Source organism: Sarcophilus harrisii, chromosome 5 (assembly GCF_902635505.1).
Source record: "Sarcophilus harrisii chromosome 5, mSarHar1.11, whole genome shotgun sequence".
NCBI lineage: Eukaryota > Metazoa > Chordata > Mammalia > Dasyuromorphia > Dasyuridae > Sarcophilus > Sarcophilus harrisii.
The window spans coordinates 239209200-239233831 of record NC_045430.1 but is presented as its reverse complement, the minus strand read 5'-3'; the positions used below and the strand labels follow the sequence as shown (position 1 = coordinate 239233831).

Below are 24632 nucleotides of genomic sequence, written 5' to 3'. Positions count from 1 at the left end.
GGTTGTTGAATGAATGGATTGTGAGAATTTATATTAGAATAGTATATGTTATTTAACACTAGCACATATATTGATCTCTCTCTCAATTTCCAGTTTCCTCTATAAGGCTTCCTGGAAGAGAAAGTCGAACTAAAGAACCATTTGCAACTACCATGGATCAGATAATTGCTGAAATTTCTAATGCTTTGCTGCCAATACTCCAGGATATTCCTTTTGCATTTTTTGGTCACAGGTTAAACAAAGGGGGGAGGGGAGAAAGTATAGGAGGAAATATAGGTTTTTTGGTAGTATCAGGAGTTTTGGACTATTAGATCAATGGAAGTAAAAAGCATGGTGTTATCTGTATCCTGGAAGGATCATAAATAAAAAACTAAAAAAAAATCTCAGCGATCATCTAGGCCATCTCCTCATTTACAAAAGAGGCACAGGGAGGTAAAATAAATTACCCAGAGTCACAAAGATAATGTTACAGGTGAAATTTGAACTTAGTTCCCTCTGAATAGGACCAATGCTCTTTCTATTGTACCAAAATGCCCCCTCCTCCAGACATCTGGAAGGTAAATCCTAATTACATTCCCAGATAAAATGTTTTTAACTAAAGCTCTTGCTTTAAATGAGCAACAATGATGAAATGACCACTTATGTTTCTCAGATTTTCAGTTTCCTACTCAAGATTTTATAATCTATACTGAAGCTCTTTAGAATCCTTTTTCCAAGTGTTTAAATTGTAACTGGGGGAAAGACAACATTATTTTAAAAAATAATAATTCTTTTGGCAATAACATTTATGCCCAGGTAAAATAAAATAGATACATGTAGTGATTTTCAAATATAATGGTTCTTGGCTTGGATATGTATCCTAAGAAGATAATAATCTTCCATATTGTTTTCTAACTGACCCACATCTGTTTCAGTACTCCCTAAGCAGGAAAATAGTAGTCAGCACCATTGTTTCTTACCTTGTGTTCTTACTGGCTAATTTTTCACCTGATATCAAGCAATGTCACTATTTATTAGTGGACAAATTAGCTATTTGCACTTCAGGGCTTCTTATTTCCTTCTCTTTGGGAAGAATCTCATCTTTGGATTCTCTTTATCCTCTCTGGATCATTGTTTCATCCTCTAATCTCAATACATAAATAAAAACCCCTCTATGCTTTTTCAGCTTCCTTATTTCTTTATCTCTATATTGAATTCCATCTTATTTTTTTTAAAGGAATGATTCATTTTTCCTATTCTTGCTCCTGAAGATTATGCAAGTGTTCCTAAAACCTCTTTACCTTTACTTATAGGGGGAAGCCAAGCCTGCCCTTTATACAGAAATCATTTAGACTCAGCAGAAATATAAACATTATACATTTGTTACTGATCAATGTAAACGTCTCCCTGCACTTCATACTTGCTGACAATAAGATCCTCAGATTTTATTGTTTTTTTGGTAGCTGCTGTAAAGAATAGTCCCAGAAACTGCTTTGGAGGGAGGGAATATACCAACTTCTGAGTTATCTTTCATCTCTAGCATATTAATTACCAAGCTTATCTTTCTCTTCTCTTACCAGTCTCTTATCTTGTCTTACCAACTTATTTTCATTTCCTATTCTTAACAGCTAACTTTTTCCCCCTTGTCTTTCTTTTTTTCTCCCAAATCTTTCTACTTAAGTCCTCTCCCCCCTCCCTTTGTCTTTTTCTCTTTCTTCAAACTTTGAACCTTCTCAAATTGTCCTCCCCACATTCACTCACTGGCCTTCTCATTTTCAAAGCCTTCTAAATAATCTTCATCAAGCTTTGTCCTCCTTCAGCTCAAGTCATTTTCTTACAGTTATGGAGTATGCATGTCAATACAGAGACATTAGGAATCTTAAATTGAAAATCTATAGAGAGCATTACTTAATTCTGGACATTATACAGTTGATACTTGTTACCTCGAGGAACAAACATGCTATATGCTGGATGTATTCCATCAATAGTATTGTTAAAACCATATTCCCAACTCCCTAGAAAAAATGGATTTGGGAAACTGGGTTTGAAAAAGCCCTAAACTTAAAATTACCCAGCAATTCCAAATCCTTTTGTACACCTAAAAAGACCCTTGTCTCCTTCTCTCTCAAACCCCTCCTGCATAAAAATAGCAATGGAAATCTCATGCTAGACTGCTGTCTTCCTGTCCTTGTCTTAGATGTAGTTTCTTGACAAACAGTTGACAAACATATGCATGTCATATAAGGAAGCAACTAACTTGTTATCTGGTCTCTGTCTACCCTATAAAAAGCTCTATGTCCTTTTGTTCAGGACCACGAGCTTTGGATGCTAATTCCAGGTGGTCAAACTGACAATAAATTCTCCGATTAAAAATTAATATTTCTCAAATCTGTCTCTATATCTTGGCACAACATTATTAGGTGAAGTGTATAATTAAATAATCAAAGGTGATACTATCTGACCTCTTTTAAAATGTCCCTATCTCAAGAGTCTAGCCTCATACAGGGAACTGGTCACCCTATGGGGTTAACGAGAATTAAATGATTAAGGTCCAATGTTCCATCAATTTTTAACACTATATTGTAAATAAATCTTGGGTTCAACCTTGTGGACTTAATAGTAGGTCAATATGATTTCATTAACTTGAGATCTGCTAAATTCTTTTTTAAAGATCATTTTCATTATAAACTTGACATCTCAATAAAAATCCATAAGGAATAAAGTTCTAAGAAAAAATGATTAAAGATGAACTTTTTCATGTGAACAAAGAAATATCCAAACTTTAATAAGTAATAACAGTAACATATTTTCTACATTGCTCCTTCTGACCTCTTAAATTTTTGCTGCTGTTTTTCTGCAGTGTAGTACATATTCTGATCTTCACATTCTGCTTTCTGCTTATTCAGAAAATAAGGTTTCAGTGCCAGTAGTCACATAATGACTAACTCTTCCCATTAAATGTTTTTGCTTCTACTTTCTTGTTTATGAGCTGGTATCACAGCACAATCTTCAAGGTCAATGCACAATTTCAATAGGCAGTCATTGTATTGAATTCTTTTTTTTGTATTGAATTCTTTTTCTGTGTATATTTCCTTGTTGGACTTAATTTTGTAGATGACAGTACTCTCTAGATGTAGGACAAGGAATCAGGTATATCTCTGGGGGGAAAATTTTATTGAGACCATTTTTCCCCATGTCCTAGCCCTCTTTTTAACAATTTGTTTTCTCACAGACCTTCATATTATTTTTTGTTCTGCCTTCTCTTAGTACGCCCCCATGCTTCTCACTGTACTCAGCTTTTTACTCTGATCCAGATTTATCTGTCTTATGTCCTGTGATGCCATGCTCAATTACGCTGCACCATTACTTAGTCTGCCATGCAATGGCTTCAACAAATTAAAATTCCTCCAAAAACTCAAATAGTAGCGTGGTGGTTTACAAAATGCTCTCCTCACACCAATCCTGTAAAGTAAGTAAACCAGGTGGGACAGAGCCTTAGAATCCATCTAGATCTTCATTAGATTTAAATGTAGAGGGGACTTTAGTGACCATCTGCTCCAATCCCCCTTTTTTTTTTTTTTTTTACAGAGAAGGTAACTGAGGACCAAAGAGGTCTTTATGTCATACAACTAGGCTGCAGACAAAAGTGCTAGTTTCCTGGTTCCCATTTTCATAGAGTTAACCACTGGTTGGGAATGTTAGATTAAAATTTTCTTTCACATATTGATCAGACTAGATGGCCACCAAAGTCCCTTCCAACTGAAATTCTGTGCTTTTGTTACTATTTTCCTAATGAATATGTAAAATTGGGTATAGTCAATCCTTTTATCATAATGACTTGAAAGTGTTCTCCAAGTATTAGTCTATTCATTTTCTATCTGGAAAAAAATGGGATACAAGGCAGGATGCAAGGCTTAATAAGAGTATAAGGATTAGCCAGATTCACTGACAATGATGTGCTATTTCACATCCCTTAGAGAAGAAAAAGATTTAAACTGCTTTCTAAGAACTCTAGAAATCAGTATTCTTAAAATTGCTTGCAACATAACTCCTTTTTGTGCTGCTTTTCACAACCATCACAGATTTCCTTTTTAAATAAAAAGTAAAATTGTATTATAAAAGTAAACAGTAGAGACAGTGAATGTGGCATAAAGGGTAGATTTCTGGGTTTGCTTCAGGAAGACTCCTAGGTCCACATCTCCTCTCTGATGTGACTTTGGACAAGCCACTCAACTTCAAAATACCTCAAGCAACTCCCCAGGACTTAATTTGTATCTCCCTGTGGTAGTTCCCACTTTGAAAATCTCTCTTTTGATAAAATTCAAGATACTTTGCTTAATCTATTGAAATAATATGAGCCTAGTTTCTTCTTATTATTTTCCTAAATTGGAAGAATAGCATTTATGGTATATTAAAGGTATGCTTGTTCTAAGTTGACTTGGAATGTATCATCATTCATTTGGCTGATTTTTCTCTTTTCAACATTTTAGTATGGGATCAAATATTGCCTTTATGACTGCTCTACACTTAAAAGAAAATTACAAGTTACAACCAGTACATTTGTTTGTATCAAGTGCAAATCCTCCACATGTGAGTAATGTGATTTATTTATTGAAGGTTGGGGCAGAGATGGGGGAAGAGGAGTGGTGGTAGTGGTGTTGATAAAGTACCAAATTCTGGGAGGGCAGTTCAGAATGTGAAAAATTCACATTGTCATAGTCACAAGAGCCCTTTATTTTCATAAAAAGGCTTGGACTAATCAAAATGATTAAGCAGCAGGCTGTGAGTGAAGGGGGTTATTTAAAGCTCAGAGGGAAGAGAAACAAGGAAAGTAAGAGTGGAGTCTAGAGAGTTAGGGAGGAGTAAGGAAGAATCCTAGTCTAGAACATACTTGCATGTGCATTATTTCTATGTCAGCAAATGCATGGTGGGACAAGAAGAAATAGGATATAGTAATACAGGATAATGAGGTTACTTTAATCATTTTGTCCTGATGAATATGCAAAGGGAAAGAATGTATCTAGTGAGACTACTCAGGGAAGAGAGATCCCTTATCTGATTTAGTGAGCTGAGTATGCCTTAGTCTTTGCTGACAATACAGACCCAGAAATTTAATCTCTCTTTGTATTTGGGATAAGATTGACAATGGTAACATCATTCAGTTAGAGTTAGAGTTCACATCATTCCTGACAATGGCTACACCACATCAGTATGATATTTATACTTTGATGGATCTATAATCTCTTCCATGTTGATACTTTATTCTTGGATATTGATGTCAGCCTATCTTCTCTGTTTCATCCTGTGTTGTTCTTGTCCATCTCCTCTTCCAATTGCTTCATGGTGTATATACCTATTAAACAATCCTAAAGTCTTTCCCCTGGATCCTTTTATATATTACATGGCTACCAGTGGAGTCCTGTGGATATCCACATCCATTCCATTCTCTCCCTTATTTTTGTTAATTTGTTTTTACAGAGGGTAGGGATGATATTAGTATAGAAATGATCAAGGAGTCAATTTACTGGAGGAAATAGGATGATAGGATATGATCCTAAAACAGTCATCTGTGATCAATTATTCTTGTAGTGATCTGCAACAATCCTTGCTGAACTAAAAGTCTGTAGTTACAGAAGTCTATATACTGAATGTAATAATTTAATTATTTTCCCATAGATAATTAGGGCTCTGAAATAAAGTTAATGACATAGTATACTAACTTTATTTAATATTTTAAGAAAAACAAATTTTCAAGCTATCCAAGTGTTTTCAGTATGTCAGAAGAACAAATTCTCCAGTTTATCGTGAATGCTGGTGGCACTCCCAAGATGATTCTTGAAAACAAAGAACTTTTGGAAATATTTCTTCCTATTTTTAAAGCAGATGTTCACCTTCTGCAAAATTTCACGTAAGTAAAAGAAAAAGGGGTAAAGAGGGAGAAAGGGGAAAGTAAGGGAGAGAGGAGGAGAGGGAGAACGAAAGAGAAAAGGAGAGGGCAGAAAGGAGAGGGAGAAAGAAACTTTATCTCTATCAACTATTCTTTGAAAGAAAAAAACCATGTATGGTATTCATGGAGGCTTTAGGAGGGCCAGTTTCTGTTGACTAACATTTTGGACACCAGGATCTCACAGTACCATTATTTGATAGACCTGAACCTAGTAAGAATCACAGAGCAAAAAGTCAGAATTGGTTCTCTTAAACTCTGATTGGTAAAGGGAATCTTAAAAGCCATCTCTTCCAAATTCCTCACTTTTACAAATTAGGAAAGTGAGGCAAAGGGCTTAAGGACCATTCCCAAAGGCAGCACCAAGTCAGTAGAAACCAAACTTTTGACTTCAAGTTCACTGCTTCTTCCCACTACATTATGCAGCCTCTGCTATTTCCAAACAATTATCCAAGAGAGAATATGTTCTGGAACTACCCTAACATGTAGCTACTTCATTTTCTTCCATCTTCCATTGTGGAACAGAGTAGAGTCAAAAGAACAACACATATACACATTCCTTTATAAATGTAATTATTAAAGCTATATAAATGAAAACAATTTTGAAAAGGAAGAAAGCTAATAAAATTGGACAATATAAGCTTCTCAATAGCAAGGATTGATTCATTTGCTTCTTCAAGTGTCTGGCACATAATAGGTGCTTTAAAGTGTACACCAATGCTTCCTTCTGTTCATTGAAACCTGTGATTTCAGTTTGGTAGATCTATAACTCACAATCCTTGACTACACCGAGAGCTTAAATGACTTAGTAGGGTCATGTCACTGGTACTTTCCAGAGGCAGGCTTGAACCAAGGTCATCTTACCCAAGGTTGGGCTTCTATCAATTACACTTCATGACTCTTCTAGCAAAAGAAGGCAACCGAAATGTAGGATTGGTTACCTCTACAACAATTGTAGTCACTCATATGTAAGTTTACTGAACTGGCTTTGGGTATTATTTGGGTAAACATTTGGGAGTTTTGTTTGAATTATTAAAACAAAATTTGTCAATAAAAAGAAATTTAAAATTAAACGTAATCAAATATGTTCATTTAATCTGGTTCCCAGTGGTAAAATTCTTCATAGCAAAGGAGCCTGATTTCATCTCTTTTTTATGTTTTATTCTCACACCTGCCTCATCGTTTCATAGCATGTCACCATTTATCTGTTCTGCGAAATATCTTTATTTTTCTAAGTGGATTGAAGCCCTACCTAGTCCATGAAGCTGCCTCTGATCAGCATTGTCAGCTCCCAAATGATCTTTTGCTATTCTGATTTCCTATAGTTTGTAATGTGTATTCAACACATTTTATTTAACAATTGTAGTAATATAGTACAATTTCCCCCCCAGTTTGATATAATGATATATTTTTTTCTCTCCCTAATGAAGAATGTAAGCTCTTTGAAGCTAGGGACTAAGCCTTATGTTTTTCTTATATCCCCCATAGCATCTACTATGTATATCCCAACTGTATATACTAAGCTTATCAAGGATTGAATTTACTGGACTTCAAATAGCCAGTGAAATAACTGAGCCTAAATCTGAAATCCCACCACCCAATCTTTATAACTTTTATTCAGGACTACTATTGCTCTCTGTTGAAAGCAAGTGGTGAGGGAGACATCACTGTGGCACTGGCTAATAAAAGAAAAGGTATATCACCTCGTTGCAGTGGAAGCTCTACATTTGACCTCCAACTGTATACTTTATGCAAAGACTACTATTGCCTTTCTGAAGTTCTAGATTCATGGAAGCAGCTCAAAACCAAGACCAAGGTGGATTCATAGTCAGTCACTAGGACTCTTTACAGTAGTACTACTTGAGTAGATCATGAATAGAAACTCATCATCTGCCCAGTGAAAACATTTTCATTAAGTACTTAGTAGCACAATGCCTGACACATAGTAGGCACTAAATGCTGATTGAATGATTGGTATTGCTTAATTTCTCAAGGATGAGGGAAATGAAGCGGGGGAGAAGAAAGGAGATAAATCATTTGTACATCACTACTATAACAACAAAGAGATTATGAAATCTTGAATATTTAGGAAAAATTAAATGGTATTTTTCTATCCACAGCTTTGTCAAACCAGCAAAGACTCTTTCTTGTGATATTACATGTTTTTCTGGGACTGAAGAGAAAGCAAGTGAAATAGAAGGTGAAGTAGTCTTTTTTTTTTTTTTTTTTTTTTTTTATGAAGCAATTGGGGTTAAGTGACTTGCCCAGGGTCACATAGCTAAGAAGTGTTAAGTGTCTGAGACCAGATTTGAACTCGGGTCCTCCTGAATTCAGGGCTGGTTCTTCATCTACTGCACCACCTAACTGCCCCAGATGAGCTATTCTTAATGACTTTTTTTGTATTTAGCTAAATGTTACATGTTCATGGAGAGAAGTCAACCAGATATTGTTTGGTTTAAATGGAGAGGGTCCAATATACATGCAAAATAAACTTATTGTATCAATAGGCCTTCAAGTAAGAGGAGAGACAAGATATAAGGAACAAAAAATACCTCACAGAAGCCTGCCCCATGGGAAGGAATCTTTTACTCCAATGGATCTATCAGTTCATTATGTGGACATTCCTTCCAATGACTCAGGTCATTGTGGCCCATGTGCTCCTGTCTAGACACTTGTGCATGTTCTCAAATAAATTTGCCCCATACTCTACCCACTGTCCTGAGGAATTGCATTCCCCTAACGTTAAAAGGATACAAAAAAGCACTCAGGCTGTCCAAAGAGATCTTAAGATAATAATATATGGGAGTAAGCCTTTTGGGGTATTATTAAAAGTCTATATTGTTTTGTTTATTTTTTAGCCTGGAAGGACCTAACCAGTGGGAGTGTGAATAGTTACAAGCTTCCTGGAGATCACTTTTATCTCACTAACCCTTCCAATGAGACTTTCATCATAAACTACATGACTAAATGCCTTCAAGTGTCATATATTTCCTAATGCTTGGAGTTTCAATTGTTAGTAGATAAATTACACCATTTCCATGGAATTTAAGGCAGTCAAAGTAATTGTATACTTTTAGTGCATTCCAGTCTTATTTATCAATAGGCTGAATGCTATGCTTCCAAAAAAATTTGTCAGGATAACTTGTTAAAACTAAATATCTTTCTTGTCATATGCCAAAAAAAAAAAAAAAATCTTGGATCCTTCCAAACAAATAAGTAATATACTTGACAGCAGAACTGTTTTGTTTCTCTTTATATTAGGATCATTTGAATGCTCTCATTTGTAGGTTTATACCAAATGATAAAACATGAGTGTACTTTTCCCATTATTTAGCCTATGGAAATAATGTTGAAGAAATGATTGAGATGAATTTATCCATGTTTCCATTAACACAAAAATTCACAAACCTTCTGTGATTTCATACTTCTGAGAAATTCTTGGTATGAGAATGTTCTCTACCAAGAGATCAAAACAATTCATGTCTAAGGTCCAGGAATTATTTGAGGGGCACAGTAATTAAGTGACTTGCCTTTGATCACACAGCTAATGTCAGAGGTGAAATGAAAACCCAGCTCTTCTTACCTGGAAGAGGTACTCCCTATATCACTCCAGAGTACTTTTTTTTACCATTAATATATTTAGGGTCAATTTTCTTATACCCTCCCTCCTTCTTTTAGGTAAACTAGAACTGAGAAGAAAGAAAATATATTTACAATTAAGTGGCTTGTCAAAGTAGATTATAACCATTACAATACTGCTCAGCATAGAGCTAATAAAAAAAATTATCAAATTAAATTGAAATGTTGATTTACTTATTAGGATTTGATAATAATCCAATCAGAAATTTTTTTTTGTTTGAAAAGAATTGCTATTACATTTATTGGGAAAAACTTAAAACTAATAAAAATATAAATAAAACAAATCAGATTTTTATTATTTTATTTCCATATTTATATTATATGATTATGTTATAAAAGCCACAGAATTGTATTTTGGCTTTGAATTTTAACTTGGTTTTGAATTTTGGTGTTATGGGTTTAAATAAACAACAAATTATATGGAATTTCAAATATGTGTCATCTCTTAACCCTTAAACTGATCTTGTTTGGAGAACTTTCCTCAGTAATAGGACCTAACAAAAATAATTTACATTACCAACTGTGTCTTTTGCCCAATACTGGTTAAAGTCAGTATATGCCATAATAATAAAAGACCTACAGTGCATAGATTGCCATAGAGAAATTTCCATCCCTGACACCTGTTAAGGGACAGGTCAATTCTTCAAGAGCCTCCACAGCTGTGGATCACAATACCTGAAAGAGCTGCAAGGCAGCCTTTGCTGATACAAGTGTTGTGGACTGAGAATGAGATAAATTGGAGGCGGAGGGAAAAGGAGAGAGGTCAGAAAACACAACGGCCTCTCAGTCAGAGAGGTCAGAGAACAGCAACTACCTCTCAGTCTCCTTGTATCATCCTCTCACAAGAGGAGATACATTCTGCACATCTGGGTTGGATCTCCAGCAGCCATTATCGGGTATTCCGTGTATTCCGACAGATGCCAAGTAGCATGAGCCTGGGGAGACCATGTAATATTTTTTTGCCCTCATTTACTCAATTAGAAATTTGAGCTTATTGGCTAATAAGATGATCTTATCTAGTTCTAAATTTAGAATCCTGCATTCACCCCAAATTTTATCTTCTTTAGACTAAATGTACCCAGTTCCTTCAAGAGATCCTCACATGTTATTGATTCAAGGCCCTTCGCCATCTGTGATCATTTTAGGGACTCTTAACTTATTAACATCCATTTGCAGAATTGAGTATGGTCTGCCAGATAAGATTTGAGTATAGTGTAATATTATAGAACTATCACCTCTTTATTCTGAAAACTTTATTCTGAAGCTATCACCTCTTTCTTCTACTTGTAGCCTTAAATTGCATTCCATCTGCTTTTTAACAGAAATCTTCTATTGTGAAGCATTTTTAGTGTAGCAGTTTCTAGAGGATTTACTTTAAAATAAGAGTATATAAACAGAAGTGTCATGTTTTCAGACCAGGTAAGCATGAAACTACTTTCTCATTTTTGTTCAGTCTTCACACACACTAATCATTTATTTTTTTCTAAAAAAAACAAAAACAATCCACAAAATTCTGTAGAGTTAAAGAAAGTAAAAATTTATTCAAGTTTCTTCTGCATATTATAGTTCACTATTTTAATTCATATTAAGGAGTGAGGTGAAACATGGAGTTAATAATATTACCTTTTCCCTTAAATATTAGTTTATTTTATGTCCTAGGAAAGTTTCATGATGAAAAAGAACACTATTCTAGATCCCATATTTTTCTATCAGCTCTTTTGCTTTAGAAATATAGGCACTCATGGCATCTTCTTTTGACAGACCTGAAAAGGAAAAAAACAGGTTGTGTTTGCTAATCTTCTGGCATAGCAAGCAAGAAATATATGTTACCCAATTCAACAATTAAACACCTTTTTGGAGGTTCCATGCTTCCCATTTGGCTTTGCCCTTTAAATCGAGCATTCCTGGACACTCTGCCAAAAGAAACAGGTTTTTGTTAAATTTCACATTTTTATTAGATGGCATCATAAATGTTCAAAATCCCAATTTGTTGCCCAATTACAAAATGTGTAGATATTGTACCAATGTCAATGTCTCCAACAATTGATTGTTTGTAGAGTCCATAAAGGTCTTTGAGTTCTTCATCATTTGGCCTTGTTTTTAGTTTCCTTACATCTTCAGCAGCATTATGAAAATCATTCTGAAAAGGGAAGGGAAAAAAAAGTCACATTCACTGCCTCTAGGCAGAGCTTCATTTGTATGAGCCTATTGTAAAACAGATACAAACAGACATAGGATTTAAGGAAAATGAATCCAAAGGCTTAACTGGCTCTCTGATTATTTCCTGAAGATAGATACTTTAGAATTTATTCTGTCTAATTTCTACTTAATTATATAACTACTTCTTTCTGCTTTGTAAAACCCCAAAGTGTAATATAAAGCATATTATTATTATCATTCCTTACATTCATAACAAAACACAGGGATGAATGATACTAAACCCCTCTGGAAACCTAATTTAAGGAATAATTCTCCTTCCTTTTTTCACCCCCTCTATTCTTATTCCCACCCTCACTTGGGAGTTAAAGGTCTTGCTTTGCTCTCTATCACCTCAACAGCAAATGCCTCAGAAGCTTTCTAGCTCTCCTTTCTGTATAGTCTCCTTCCATTAGAATGTAAGCTTCTTGAACGGAGATACTGACTTGTTGGTTATCTTTACATCCTCAGCACTTTTTACTGTGCATAAACATAAGTGTGCACAGATTCTGGAACATAGTCAAAACTTACTAATGTACTTTCTAACTTTCTGCTTGATTCAGAAAGAACAATAGACTGGGAATTAAGAGAGACTTGGCCTTAAATCCTGACTCTAAAAGTAATTAGTTGACTAATTATTTGCCTGAGACATTTTGCTTCTCTGTGTCTTGTTTCCTCCTCTGTGAAAGAAGAGGTTACTTTTGGAGTCTTACAAAAATGAAAGTTTCAATATTACTTACAAAACAGGGTTCTTATTAGGAAAGTAGTTTGTAAGCCTTAAAGTACATACAAGTGATAATGATGCTTATTAATCATCATAGTATAATTAGCTAGTTAATAACTTATTGTACTACATATAATATAATTATTGCCCAGATAATTTTCCCTTTCTTATTTCTTTGCCAAAAGGAAATTAGATATCTCTTACATATTTGAGTTAGATCTGCATTATTTGTACAATATATTCTTTTACAAATCCAGGGATAGAATAAGATTATTTTCATTAGATTCATATTTATTTAGAACTGATTGCTTTAAGCCCTTATCTTCTATGTCCTATTATCTCTTGAAAAGTAAACTCTGGTGCCTTCATTTGAAAGTTTGTTTTATTAAAAGAACACTGAGAAATTTTGAATTCTCTTTTTGGCTGTTTTAAAAATAAGAAACAAGATAAAGGGAAGACCATTCAACACAAAGTTGTAGCACCTCAATACAATCAGCTATTCTTTGTAAATAACAAGAATATGCTTGAACATAATTTTTTTCTATTTTTAATAGTATTTTATTTTTCCAAATATATGTAAAGATAGTCTTTAAAAACTATCTTTTTTGTAAGACTTTGTGTTTCAAATTTTTCTCCGTTCTTCACTTTCCCACTCCCCAAGATAGCAGCAATCCGATAAAGATTAAATATAGATAAACAAAAGCAATGCTTTAAACATATTTGAATACAAACTTTGACAAATGTTATAAGGAGAAAAATTATTATATCAAAATAGTAAAATTTCCAGTAATCAAATTAATAAATATTTTCCTGTTAGCCTGCATTCCTAAAACCATTTTCTTTAAGTGAATAAGTTAATTTTGATAAAAATTGAAATGTGAGCCCTAAAAAAGAAAAGATATTATCTTTCCCTCAAGATATTTTAAAGAAAGAAATGGATCCATTTCTTAAATGTAGTTAACCTTGAAACTAGTGCAAAGACTTTCAATAATCATCCATATATAAAGTTTTTAGGTTTTTTTTAAAATAAAATGTAAAATGTAAATTTTACAATATAAAAGCTTAATAAGTAGATGCCAAAATAGGAAGGCACCTTCAGGGTCATTTAGTACAATCTCCATTCAATAAATCCCTCCTACAATCATCTCTGAAAAATGTCTATGCTTGGTCATTTAAAAAGGAGGACTCATTATTTTATAACAATCCAGCCCACTATTCCTATTCTAGTCCTACTGGATAACAATTTATGTAGGGATGAGAGATAGAGGAGACTTTCATAGTTGAGTGGAAGATTTTCCTAAAGTGGGGGAAGACTTTAGAAAGGAAATTAGCTAATAGGTTATTGCCATATTCCACATGTGAAGTGATAAGGATCTACATCAGAATGATGGCAGGAACAGAGGAAAGAAGGAGAAATGATTTTTTTTTTTAATAAATGCTGCTACTTCCCTTTAGTATTCCTTGTATGACATTATTTTCAAATACTTCAACAGTCTACTTACCAATCACCAGATGCCTTCTGTCATTTACTTCATTACTAAATATAATCTTAAATTAAAAAGGACATAGGAAGTAATTTTATATCTGTCTCACAAATGTATAAGGAAAATCAAGAAATATATTTTTGTCAACTTTGCAAAAAGTTTTCAAAAAATTACTAAGTCTACAAAGATTCTGACCTTGCTAGCAAAACTTGCTTTCCATTACTCCTATCTCAGGAAGATAAAAGAAAACATTTACAAGATGATATCAAAAAAAAGGGGGGGAGGGGCGGATAGTACAGGAGAGAGAAAAAGAAACTTCAGAAGAGGATATGGCCTTGTGTGTCCATGTGTAATATAAGTTCACTATTTTGTATATCGGCTACTTTTTTTCCATTCCATTCCATTTTTTCAATTCCATTCATTCTATTCCATTTTCCAAAAATTCCATATTTGAATTAATGAAAAAATGAATGAAATTAATGAAAAATGTTAGTAGTACCTAAGTTTTGCTCTTAAAGATTAATTGAAGTGTGTGGATGAACATCCACATATATAATCTTTTAAAAGAATGTTTAAGCCCTTTTTTATGTGTTGTCTTCCCACTTAGAATTTAAGTTCCTTCCAAGCAGGATTGATAGGCTTGCTTACATTTGTATTTCCTGTATCTAGTATAATGCTTGGTATATGGTTTGTTGTCCTTCATTCTCAAAGAAGTCCAAAATGACATATCCATGTTAGAGTTAAGTCAGTGTGTCCTACTGATCAGATCAATACAAGTTACATAGTTAAGTACTTAATACATGCTTTTTAATTGATTCATTTCATAATAATTCAGGAGCATCGGAGTAGAATCCTCGTGGATCAAATATAATTCAGCTGAGATGTTATATCTAGTCTATCATATTGTAGATTAGCTCAGTTTAGCAGCGGAAATATTTGTTCACACAGAAACTATCAAGGAATTTTTATGGGATAATTTCTGAGACCAAAAGAGGCTATTGAATTTGATAGTTTCAGTGCTGTGAGTTCCCCATGACACATATACTCCAAATATATGTTATTCCTTAGAGAGAACTTATTTTCATCATATACACTACCATGAGCTTTGGTGAGAGAGTTTGATTCAGGTATATGAATTGGATGTTATATAAATAGTATGTATTTGATTTGCATTTTCAGTAAATGTTTTCATTAATGTTGAATATTGATAGTTCATTATTTATGGTAATATATAAGTAGGGGTCATGATCTGTAGGGCTGACAAGAGCAATCATCCACAAGTATTATCTCTAGGACCCTAAAGTAATAAGTGTAGTTGTCAATCCTTCCTTGGAGAAAACCCTAACTTCTCTCACAAATATAGGTGTTGTTTATCATGATAGAATATGTTTCTTGAAGGCAGGAGCTATTTCCATTTTGTCTTTGTATCCCAAGAGTCTAGCACAGTGTTTGGAACTTAATAATAGATCCTTTAATAAACTACTGCTGATTGTTGACAAAATGATTTAACTCAATGATGCCATTCTAAAAATGTTTCTTCTGTATTTTGTAAACACTACTAGCCTCTCTAGCTAGGATCTTATTTGTTTTCCCACTTTAAAATATATACTCAAATACTAAAGATGAAAAGGTCTCCTGAGGCTTTTGTGATGACTGATTATTTTTTAGATCACATATTGAATGGTGGGCCAAATTACTTACTCTAATTAATTCTCCAGGTTTGGCTTCTTTCCACAGGATGAATTCAAACACTTGACTTGTTTATTTTCACTAAGTAAATCTCTCACCCTAGTTTAGTCTGTTAGACATCCTTCAAATATCATACTTGCTTTTTTTCTCTAACTGGGATGTGGAGATGATCTAACAAGTCACGCCAAAATGGAAAGGCAACAGTGACAGGCCTGGTAATAAACCATATCTGTTGTCACAGAATCATAGAAACTTACAGGTGACTGGCCATGTAGGCCAACTTATACTTTTCTTTATAACCTATTCCAACAAATGGTCATCTAGCCTTTACTTGAATTTCTCTAGTGAGAAAGAAACAACAATCTTCGGAATCAACCAATTTTGCTTTTGGATATTATCTGCAAGAAATATAAAGGACTTCTTTATAAGACACTTAAATTGGCCTATCTGCAACTTCTATCTCTCATTCTTAGCTGGGCCTTCTGTGGCCAAGAAAAATAAATTTACTGATTATAATAATAACAATAATATTAATAATACTATGTATAATGTGCTTTAAGGTTTGCAAAACATTTTCAAGGAATGATGAAAAAAGCATTTATTAAGCACATACTATATACAAAGAACCACCCTTGGAAGTAGGTGTATTTTTTTTTTCTTCACTTTGCAAATAGGGAAATTAAGGGGTTAGATGATATACCAAGAGCCAAGCAGCTAGTAAGTATTTGAGGAAAGATTTGAACTCTGGTCTTTCTTACTAGGCCCAGAACTCTGTGTATCATACCAAATACCCTCAAATCTTTTCTTCATCAACCTAAACTTCCCCATTTCTTCCAACCAATTCTTGCACAGCATGGTAAAATAAATAAAATTTAAAACCCAAGCAAAATCAAATAGAATTTAAACACAGCATGACACATATCCCACACTAGAATCAAATCCTTACACCAGCATGGCAACTGATCTTTTTCAAGGACTACCCCACACTAAAATTGGAGAAGCTATTTTAGAGCCTGTTCTAACCTGTACCAAAGACCTACTGGTCTATCCCAAGGATGCTGAAGACCCCATTACATATAATACTAAACAAAATTTTGAGTGAATATTGTCCACTTGCTGCATCTTTTGCACACCCTTGAGTCTGGTGACTGGCTCAGAAGAAATGAATTAAATCAGAAATATAATTGTGAGCAAATTAATGGCACCTTTAATCTTTGTTTTTCCATTTCCTTTATGAGCTAATGTTCACCCTCTATGAGAAGAACACTTGAAGTCTAGACAAAACCATGAGAATTTATCTAACAAATTTACAAAATCAGCATGGGATGAGTCAGACTTCCTCCCAATTTCTTATCTCTCTTCTTTGCTCAGTCAGTAGATTGTAACACTCAACAGTACTATAGAATAGACCTAAAAAAGGTAACAATTTGTTGCCTCACTAGAACCCCCCCCAAAAAACAGGGGAAATTGTTTAAACATCACTGATACATTTAAGAGATGGGTCTTTTTGCTACCAAAAAAAAGAAGAAGCTGGGAAGCCATATTTATTGCTGTCTCCCCAGTCCCTGCCCCCAGCTAAAACATTATTTAAATGAAAACAAAACTCACATGTGGACAACTATCCCCACCATTCAAATGGATAATATTAAATAATTCTTCTTTTAATTACTTTGAAATGGGATATACTTTATAGCTAACTTATTCTAAGAAGCCCATCAAATTACAGCTCAACTGGACCCATTCACCACAATTTCCTCATTTTTGAAATGAGAATAATAACCTCCCATAGCCACTGAATGGACAAAGAGACTATATGTATAAAGCTGCTTTGCAAATCTTATAGTCTTACACAAACATTATTGTCATAATTATTACTCAAAATCAGTTATTCTACGGGATCATATTGAGATTTTTTTTTAATGACCAACAGCATTAATTGCCCATGATACTTATTTTTTAGAATATGTCAGACCAAAATTGCATTTTCCTGTTCCATGATGCAGAACTCAGGATTTTATCCAACTACTTATTCAAAATGCGGAAGCAAAGATTCATAAGATCATTGAGTTAGAATGAGAAAGGACTTTAAAAGAGAATGTTGATGATTTATATTTACATAGTGCATTAAGATTTGCAAAGCTCTTTACAAGTATTATCTCATTTTATTCTCATAACAATACTGTGTGCTATAATTATCTTATTTTAAAACTGATGAAAATGTGGCTGACAAAGATTATAGACTTAACCAGGTTAATAAAGCTAGTAAATTTCTGAGAACAGATTTGACCTCGTCTTTGAACTCATATCTCCCTGATTCCAAGTCCAGCTTTTTCTATACTGTGCCACTGGCATAGGAAGGCACTGAATTCAACCTCTTCATTTTATATATGGGGAAACTGAAGCACTAAAGTCAAGTGATTTGCCCAGGATCACACAGTTAGTTAAGTGTTTAAGTTAAGGTTTGATTTCAGGCCATCCTGATTCCCAAGTCCAGAGCCTCAATTATTGCCTTACCTCACCACCAGCTCATTTTTATGGAAAATGTTGACTCTATCTACAAGTACCTTTTATGGCCTGGGTCTGAGGCAGCCCTTATCTGAGCAAAAATTACGAGTTAACTTCTTTATTCTTCACAAAAAATTTGTCTCCCATACTTTTAGGATTAAGAGAATATGGGATACTTTTTCTTTTTTTTTTTCTTTAATTTTTTTTTTCTGGTGAGAAAATTGGGGTTAAGTGACTTGCCCAGAGTCACATAGCTAGGAAGTGTGAAGTGTCTGGGGCTAGATTTGAACTCTTCTCCTCCTGACTTCAGGGCTGGTGGGCTATCCACTACTCCATCTAGCTGCCTCTAGGCTACTTTTTCAATAACAACTCAATATCTGAAACGTATCCCCATTTCACAGATGAGGAAATGGAGACTAAGAAAATTTAAGGGTCTTCTAGATATAAACTTCTGGAATCTGACTTTGAATAAAATCTTCTCCAAGAAAAGTGTTCATGTTTTGTCTTTATTGATATTAGGAACTCTGATTTCATTTGGACAGTGACTTCTAGATGAGGAAACTATTAGGCTTATTTCATCCATTGTCTATGCTCTCTTCTGAGTCCTAGAGGAATAAGTGTTTCTGCTTCCCTAGTTTCACTCTTCAAATAGTTAAAAACAAACAAACAAAAAATCATGCTTGCCTTCTTTGTCTTTCTTCAGGCTAAACAACCACAGTTTCTGTAAAAGATATTTTATGAAGGCCATCTTGGGCCTATGCTTAATGTGGTGATCATCCTTGAATACAATACATCAGATGTGTTTACTAAGAAGGGCCATCTCCACTTGTCTTGATCTATATCTTGCTACTAGACCCAGATGGTTTCAGAGGAGAAAGTGAATCTGGTGATTTGTGTAGCCCTTTCTCACTTCAATCCAATTTACTTGCATGTTCATGGCATCACCTCCCTGATAACATGGTCCTCTTCCAGAAAGGACGACAAACAACAACAGCAGTAACAGCATCTGGGATTTTTAGTGCACTTTTTAAAAAAGAGAAAGATTATATCTCTCTTTCTCTCCCAGAAATTTTCTATAGCCACTCACAGCCTGATCCCCAAAATGATCAATATGTTATTGATGTAGACCAGCCCTCCCTAGGCAACTTGATGGCATGCCTTTAATTCCATTGCAGCCAGAATTCTCTATCTCAAGTGAACAATCAACTCCAGTCTCCCCAGTTGCAGAGAATATAGATATGTGTCACCATAACCTGGTCAATTGAGTGCATCTCAGAGAATTCAGCTATAAATTGCTTGGTGGCGATCTAATTCTTGCCAAAGGCTTGAATGAGAATTTTAATATTTGAAAGAGACCATTTAATAAACACATCATTCATTTCTTTAAATCCCTAGAACTTTATTCTCTGACAACATCAGAAATAAATGACTTTAGAACAGGTTCCCTTAGTACCTGATAGAAATAACTTCACTGAAGTGAAGTGCTTCTTCAGAATATTGATACCAGAAGATGTAAGAAACATTTTTAGACCTTCTATAGAACTGTGGTTGAAAGAAATTATATTACTTAATGCCTCTATATAAGAATATTCTTCTTGGAATCCAGTTCCAAGAAAAAGTTTAACTCTGATAAAAGAAAACATATGCAATCATAGATGATTATAATCAAGAATAATAAAATATGACAATTTCCCATATTTAAATAAACTACCAGAAAAGTTAAATCTAAATTCAGCACTCAAGTTGTATTCAACTCATTCTAACTGCCAAGAAAAATTACTCTTTTTGATCGCTTTTTATATTAATCCTAAAAGTCTTTTTGTGAATTGTATAACGTAGTATGTAGCAACAACAACACTGTATGGTATAATATTTGGTAATAAATTATCATACAGTGAATATGATTATTCAGTCTAACAATTGTTCCTTTTTTACCTTTCCTCTTCTTCATCTTTTTTTTTAATGCCTGTTTTTGTATCTACAGATCTCTCTCAACTAATGGGAAAGTGGCACTCTAAAATTGCAGACAGTTTATAATTTATCAAGTTTGTGTTCCAAAAGTTCAGGACCCCAGCCAAATTTTCCAAGTGAACTACATAGTAAAAGGAGCTTATAATTGCCCATTCAATGTGTAATATAACCAAAAATGTTCAAGGCCATATACCGTACTAGGGTTGCCACCCAAATAAATGGAGAAAATAGGTTTGTATCCTAACAAAAACCACATATCCTTAAAATGTTGAAACATGAATAACTAAAACAGTACTACTTTATGAGTTTTAATGTCTTGTGAGGGACAGGCTAGGAAATCATATTTCAATTTTCATTGTTTCTATAGGGACTCAGCACACCAGAAACATATCCCTCCAAGAATTAACTATAGCCAAGGGAGAGCTTGGCTGCCTGCAAGAAAGGAGAAAATCTCCCTTCCCAACTACTGTAACAACCATGAGCTACCTGGGGAATAAGGTACTTCTGTATTGTGATGGGAGGAGAATCCAGATATTTCAAAGAGTCATAATTGTGTTGGTACAAGTACACCTGTCATCAAGGTGAATTCCAAACCCTGATGCTCAAAATTGCTGTGACCAAAAATTCCTCTCAAAAGCTAGGAAATAAAGTTGGAAAGAATATCCAGAGGAAGGGGACCAGAGCAATGAAAGGCTTTGGGATCATCTCATCTGAAGCTACATTGAAGGAACTGAGAAGAAAGGGTTTAGGGAGGATATGGCAGCTAACTTCAAGGACACCATTTGAAAGGCTGTCACGTGAAAAAGATGTTTGACTTGACCTTGTTGGCTACAGAAAAAGGAACTAAGAGCAATCCATAAGGAATATTGCCTAACATTTTGAGCTATCCAAAAGGGGAAGGGACTTCAGGGAGTAGTGAGCTCCACCTCCTTGGAGGTTTTCAAAGGAAATTCTTGTCAGGTATATTGAAGAGGAGTTTTATTTTGATATGTCAAAATTGTTGCCCTCTAAAAGTTCTTCCAAAAGTATAAAGTTAAAAGTGCCCGGCATAAAACAAGAGAAAATCTATAAGGAAACAAAGAAAAGATGGACAGTTCTGAATACAATGTATTCTATTATTATATACACTTTCTTGAAATGGAAATTTATTGTTACATATTTTGTATACACTCTTATATTTTGCTATACCAATGACATGTTTATCCTTTTTCCATCTTTTTGTTCTTTTTCTACTTTCTTCTCCCACCTTACTTTGTATTTAAGAAGTTTTAAATAAATAAAATGCTTTAAAAAAAAAAAAAAAAAAAAAGCTCTTCCACCTAAGATTCTGAGGGTGGAATCTAGCTGCTTCCAAGGCAGTTGTGAGACTGAAAGGAGATAAGAAAAGCTTACCCAGTTTCTGCTGGAGCATACCAATGAATAATGTGCTTATGCTGCCAATTCTGTTTTTCAGCTAACAATCTGTTACTGTTTGCCTGAGTTCCTATGTCCTCTGGGATGTTTGCTATCATTTTCTATATTGATTTTACAATTATATGATAACTGGCAGGAAGAGGTTAAAAACACTCATTTCTTCCCCTTCGATCTTGGTAATGTCAAGGGTTGCTTTTACAGTTTACATGTGATAATTCAGGTTTTTTGGAATTCTCTTCAAGTCAAACAGAGATACCGTGTTAAGAGTTAGTCCACATCTTCACATATAAGTTATGCTAAAGAGCAAATTATAGAAATAAACTAACTGAAGGAACAATTCATCTTCTTCAGTCCTCACTAAGTGATCATATTCATCTAATTAGCACAAAATCAACAAATTAGTTATCCTGCAATTATGTTGATAATAAGCTAGAAGTGGAGAGTAAGGTTTCAGTGAAAATTGCTTAACCAAAATCAACTCCATAAGGACATTTTTTAAATGTTATGTTCATTCACAAAATTTAAATGCATCATTAAAGGTGAAAAACAGTGTGACAGAGGCATCTGAGGATAATGGAAAGATAAATGAATTTGGAATCAGAGGACCAAGCCTTATTTTGACTGTTGCTGTTTATATTATTGCCTTCTCCCTCATGTTCAATTTTCAAAGTAGCTTGTTAGTTCAAATTATCTTTTTTCTCCTCAATTGTATTTTATTCTTCCTATTACACATAAAAATAGTTTTCAACAGTCATTTTTGCAAGATTTTGAATTCCAGATTTTCCCCCCTCCCTCCCTTACTTTCCTTCCTTCCCCAAGACAGCAAGCAATCTGATATACATGCACAAATGAATTATTTCTAATCCACCTTCTTTCTAGCTCAAAAGTCCTATGATCCCAGTCACCATTCTGTGTGTGTACATTTCTTTTCTGGAGTGCTAAATGGTCTTTGATACTCTATTGTAAAAATAATCTAAATAAATAGAATTATGATCAATTTTCAAATAGAATCCAAATTGGCCTCCTAAAAAGGTAGAGATTGCTGTAAAAGACACTTATTCAAACATTAGCAAGGATATTTTCTGCAAGGTTTGGGAGACAGTAAGTGTATGCAGACCAGGAAAGGAATGATGAAAACAATTACATAAATCTCAGAAAGAAAGTAATTTGCTTGGCATTGCTTTTTCCCCAAAACACTTATTCCTTTGTTTTCTGCTGGCACTGACAGCACCATAATGGGGGAGGGGGAAATGGGAAGGCACAAGAGTTCCATGGCCAATTTAAAACAACCATAAAACAAAAGAGCAATTAAAATCTTATGAGGCACCTTTCTCTTCCTCCCTCCCCCATTCCTTCCCTCCTTTCCCCAATTCTGTTCTATTTTCCTGATCCCTTCCCCTCTGTTTTTTTTTTGTGTTCTTCCTTTTATTGCACTGTGCAGTCCTCTGGGTGTTAATTTCTTCGCCTATTTTTTGTTTCTTTTTTGCTTTCTCTGTTCTTTTCTCTTGTTTTCTTCCCCTTTCTTTTTCCCCCTCTTTTTTTTTCTTTCCTTTTTTTTTTTTCCCCCTTTTTGCCCTTTTCCCCCTCCTCTCTTTCCTTCCTTCCCCCTCTTTCTCCCCTTTTTTTTTCTCCCTCTTTCCTCCCAGTTCCTTGTCCTCCCTCTTTGTTCTTTCTTTTCTTCTTTCTTTGTCTCTATGTTTCTTTTTTTTTGCTTCTTCCCTTAGCCTTTTTCCTCCTTTTTGTTCTTTTCCTTTCCTTTCTTTTTCTCTCTCTTCCTTTTCTCCTTTCTTGCCTTCTTTTTCCCTCTCTTCCTTTCCTCTCCCTTTTTCCTCTTTTTTACTTCTCCTGCCTTTCTTTCCACTCCTTGGCTTTCTCTTGTCTCTCTTCTCTCTTGGTCCTCCTTTCTTGCTCTCTCCCTCCCCTTCCCCTTCCTCTCTCTCTGTCCTCGTTTTCTCTTCTTCTCTTCCTTGCTCCTCCATGTTCTCTTGTCTTCTCCTCTTTGGTCTCTTCTCTTTCTTCTCTCCTCTCCTTTCTTGTCTAATTCTCTTGCCTTTCTCTTGTTCCTCTCCTCTCATGCTCTTTCTTCTCTTTCTCTCTTCCCCTCCCTCTTCCTTCTTCTCCTCTTCTCTCCTCTCTCTCTCTCTCCCTCTCTCTCTCTCTTGCCTTCTCCTCTTTTCCCCTCTTCCCTCCTCCTCTCTCTTGCCCTCTCTCTCTCTCTCTCTCTCTCTCTCTTTCCTTTCTTGCTCTCTTGCTTTCTCTTGCTCTCTCTCCTCTCTCTTGCACTCTCTCTCTCTCTCTCTCTCTTTTCGTGATCTCTCTCGCTCTCTTCTCTTGCTCTTTCTCTTGTGCCCTCTCTCTCTCTCTCTCTCCTCTCTCTTTCTTGCTCTCTCTCTTCCCTCTCTTTCCTTTCCCTCTCTCCTCTCTCTTGCCCTCTCTCCTCTCTCTCCTCTCTCTTTCCTCCTTGTCTCTTGCTTTCTCTTGTCTCTCTCTCTCTTGCCTCTCTCTCTTCTCTCTTGCCTCTCTCTCCCTTCTCTCTCTCCTCTCCTCCTCTCTCATGCTCTCTCTTGCTCTCTCTCCTCTCTTGCTCTCTCTCTCTCCTCTCTCTTGCCCTCTCTCTCTCTCTTTTCCACCCCTCCTCTCCCTCCTCTCCTCTGTCTTGCTCTCTCTCTCTCTCTTTTCTCTCCCTCTTTCTCTCTCTCTCCTCTCTCTTGCCCTCTCTCTCTCTTTTCCCCCCTCTCTCCCTCCTCTCCTCTCTCTTGCCCTCTCCCTCCCTCTCTCTCTCTCTCTCTCTCTCTCTCTCTCTCTTTCCTCTCTTGCTCTCTTGCTTTCTCTTGCTCTCTCTCCCTCTCCTCTGTCTTGCTCTCTCTCTCTCTCTCTCTCTCTCTCTCTCTCTCCCCTCTTTCTCCTCTCTCTCCTCTCTCTTGCCCTCTCTCTCTCTTTTCCCCCCTCTCTCCCTCCTCTCCTCTCTCTTGCCCTCTCCCTCCCTCTCTCTCTCTTCTCTCTCTCTCTCTCTCCTCTCCTCTCTTGCTCTCTTGCTTTCTCTTGCTCTCTCTCCTCTCCTCTCTTGGCCTCTCTCCCTTCTCCCTCT

The 24632-nt window shown here is 35.2% G+C and overlaps 2 protein-coding genes across 4 annotated transcripts in view; one reads left to right on the top strand and one right to left on the bottom strand.

The window, feature by feature from the left end:
* OLAH (oleoyl-ACP hydrolase) overlaps nucleotides 1-9860 on the top strand; it is a 68983-nt gene extending 59123 nt beyond the window's left edge. For all 3 annotated transcript variants that reach the window (XM_003771913.2, XM_031939938.1, XM_031939937.1), the window contains 5 exons: nucleotides 94-232; nucleotides 4470-4569; nucleotides 5718-5887; nucleotides 8044-8123; nucleotides 8782-9860. In XM_003771913.2, coding sequence (XP_003771961.1) covers nucleotides 94-232; nucleotides 4470-4569; nucleotides 5718-5887; nucleotides 8044-8123; nucleotides 8782-8918 — 626 coding nt within the window. In that variant the 3' untranslated portion in view covers nucleotides 8919-9860. The remainder of the gene's footprint in view (nucleotides 1-93; nucleotides 233-4469; nucleotides 4570-5717; nucleotides 5888-8043; nucleotides 8124-8781) is intronic.
* Nucleotides 9861-11073: 1213 nt separating this feature from the next.
* Nucleotides 11074-24632, bottom strand: part of ACBD7 (acyl-CoA binding domain containing 7) — a 17541-nt gene continuing 3982 nt past the window's right edge. Inside the window, exons 2-4 of the mRNA XM_003771904.4 lie at nucleotides 11585-11702; nucleotides 11413-11475; nucleotides 11074-11325 (exon numbers count right to left, since the gene is read on the bottom strand). Coding sequence (XP_003771952.1) covers nucleotides 11252-11325; nucleotides 11413-11475; nucleotides 11585-11702 — 255 coding nt within the window. The 3' untranslated portion in view covers nucleotides 11074-11251. The remainder of the gene's footprint in view (nucleotides 11326-11412; nucleotides 11476-11584; nucleotides 11703-24632) is intronic.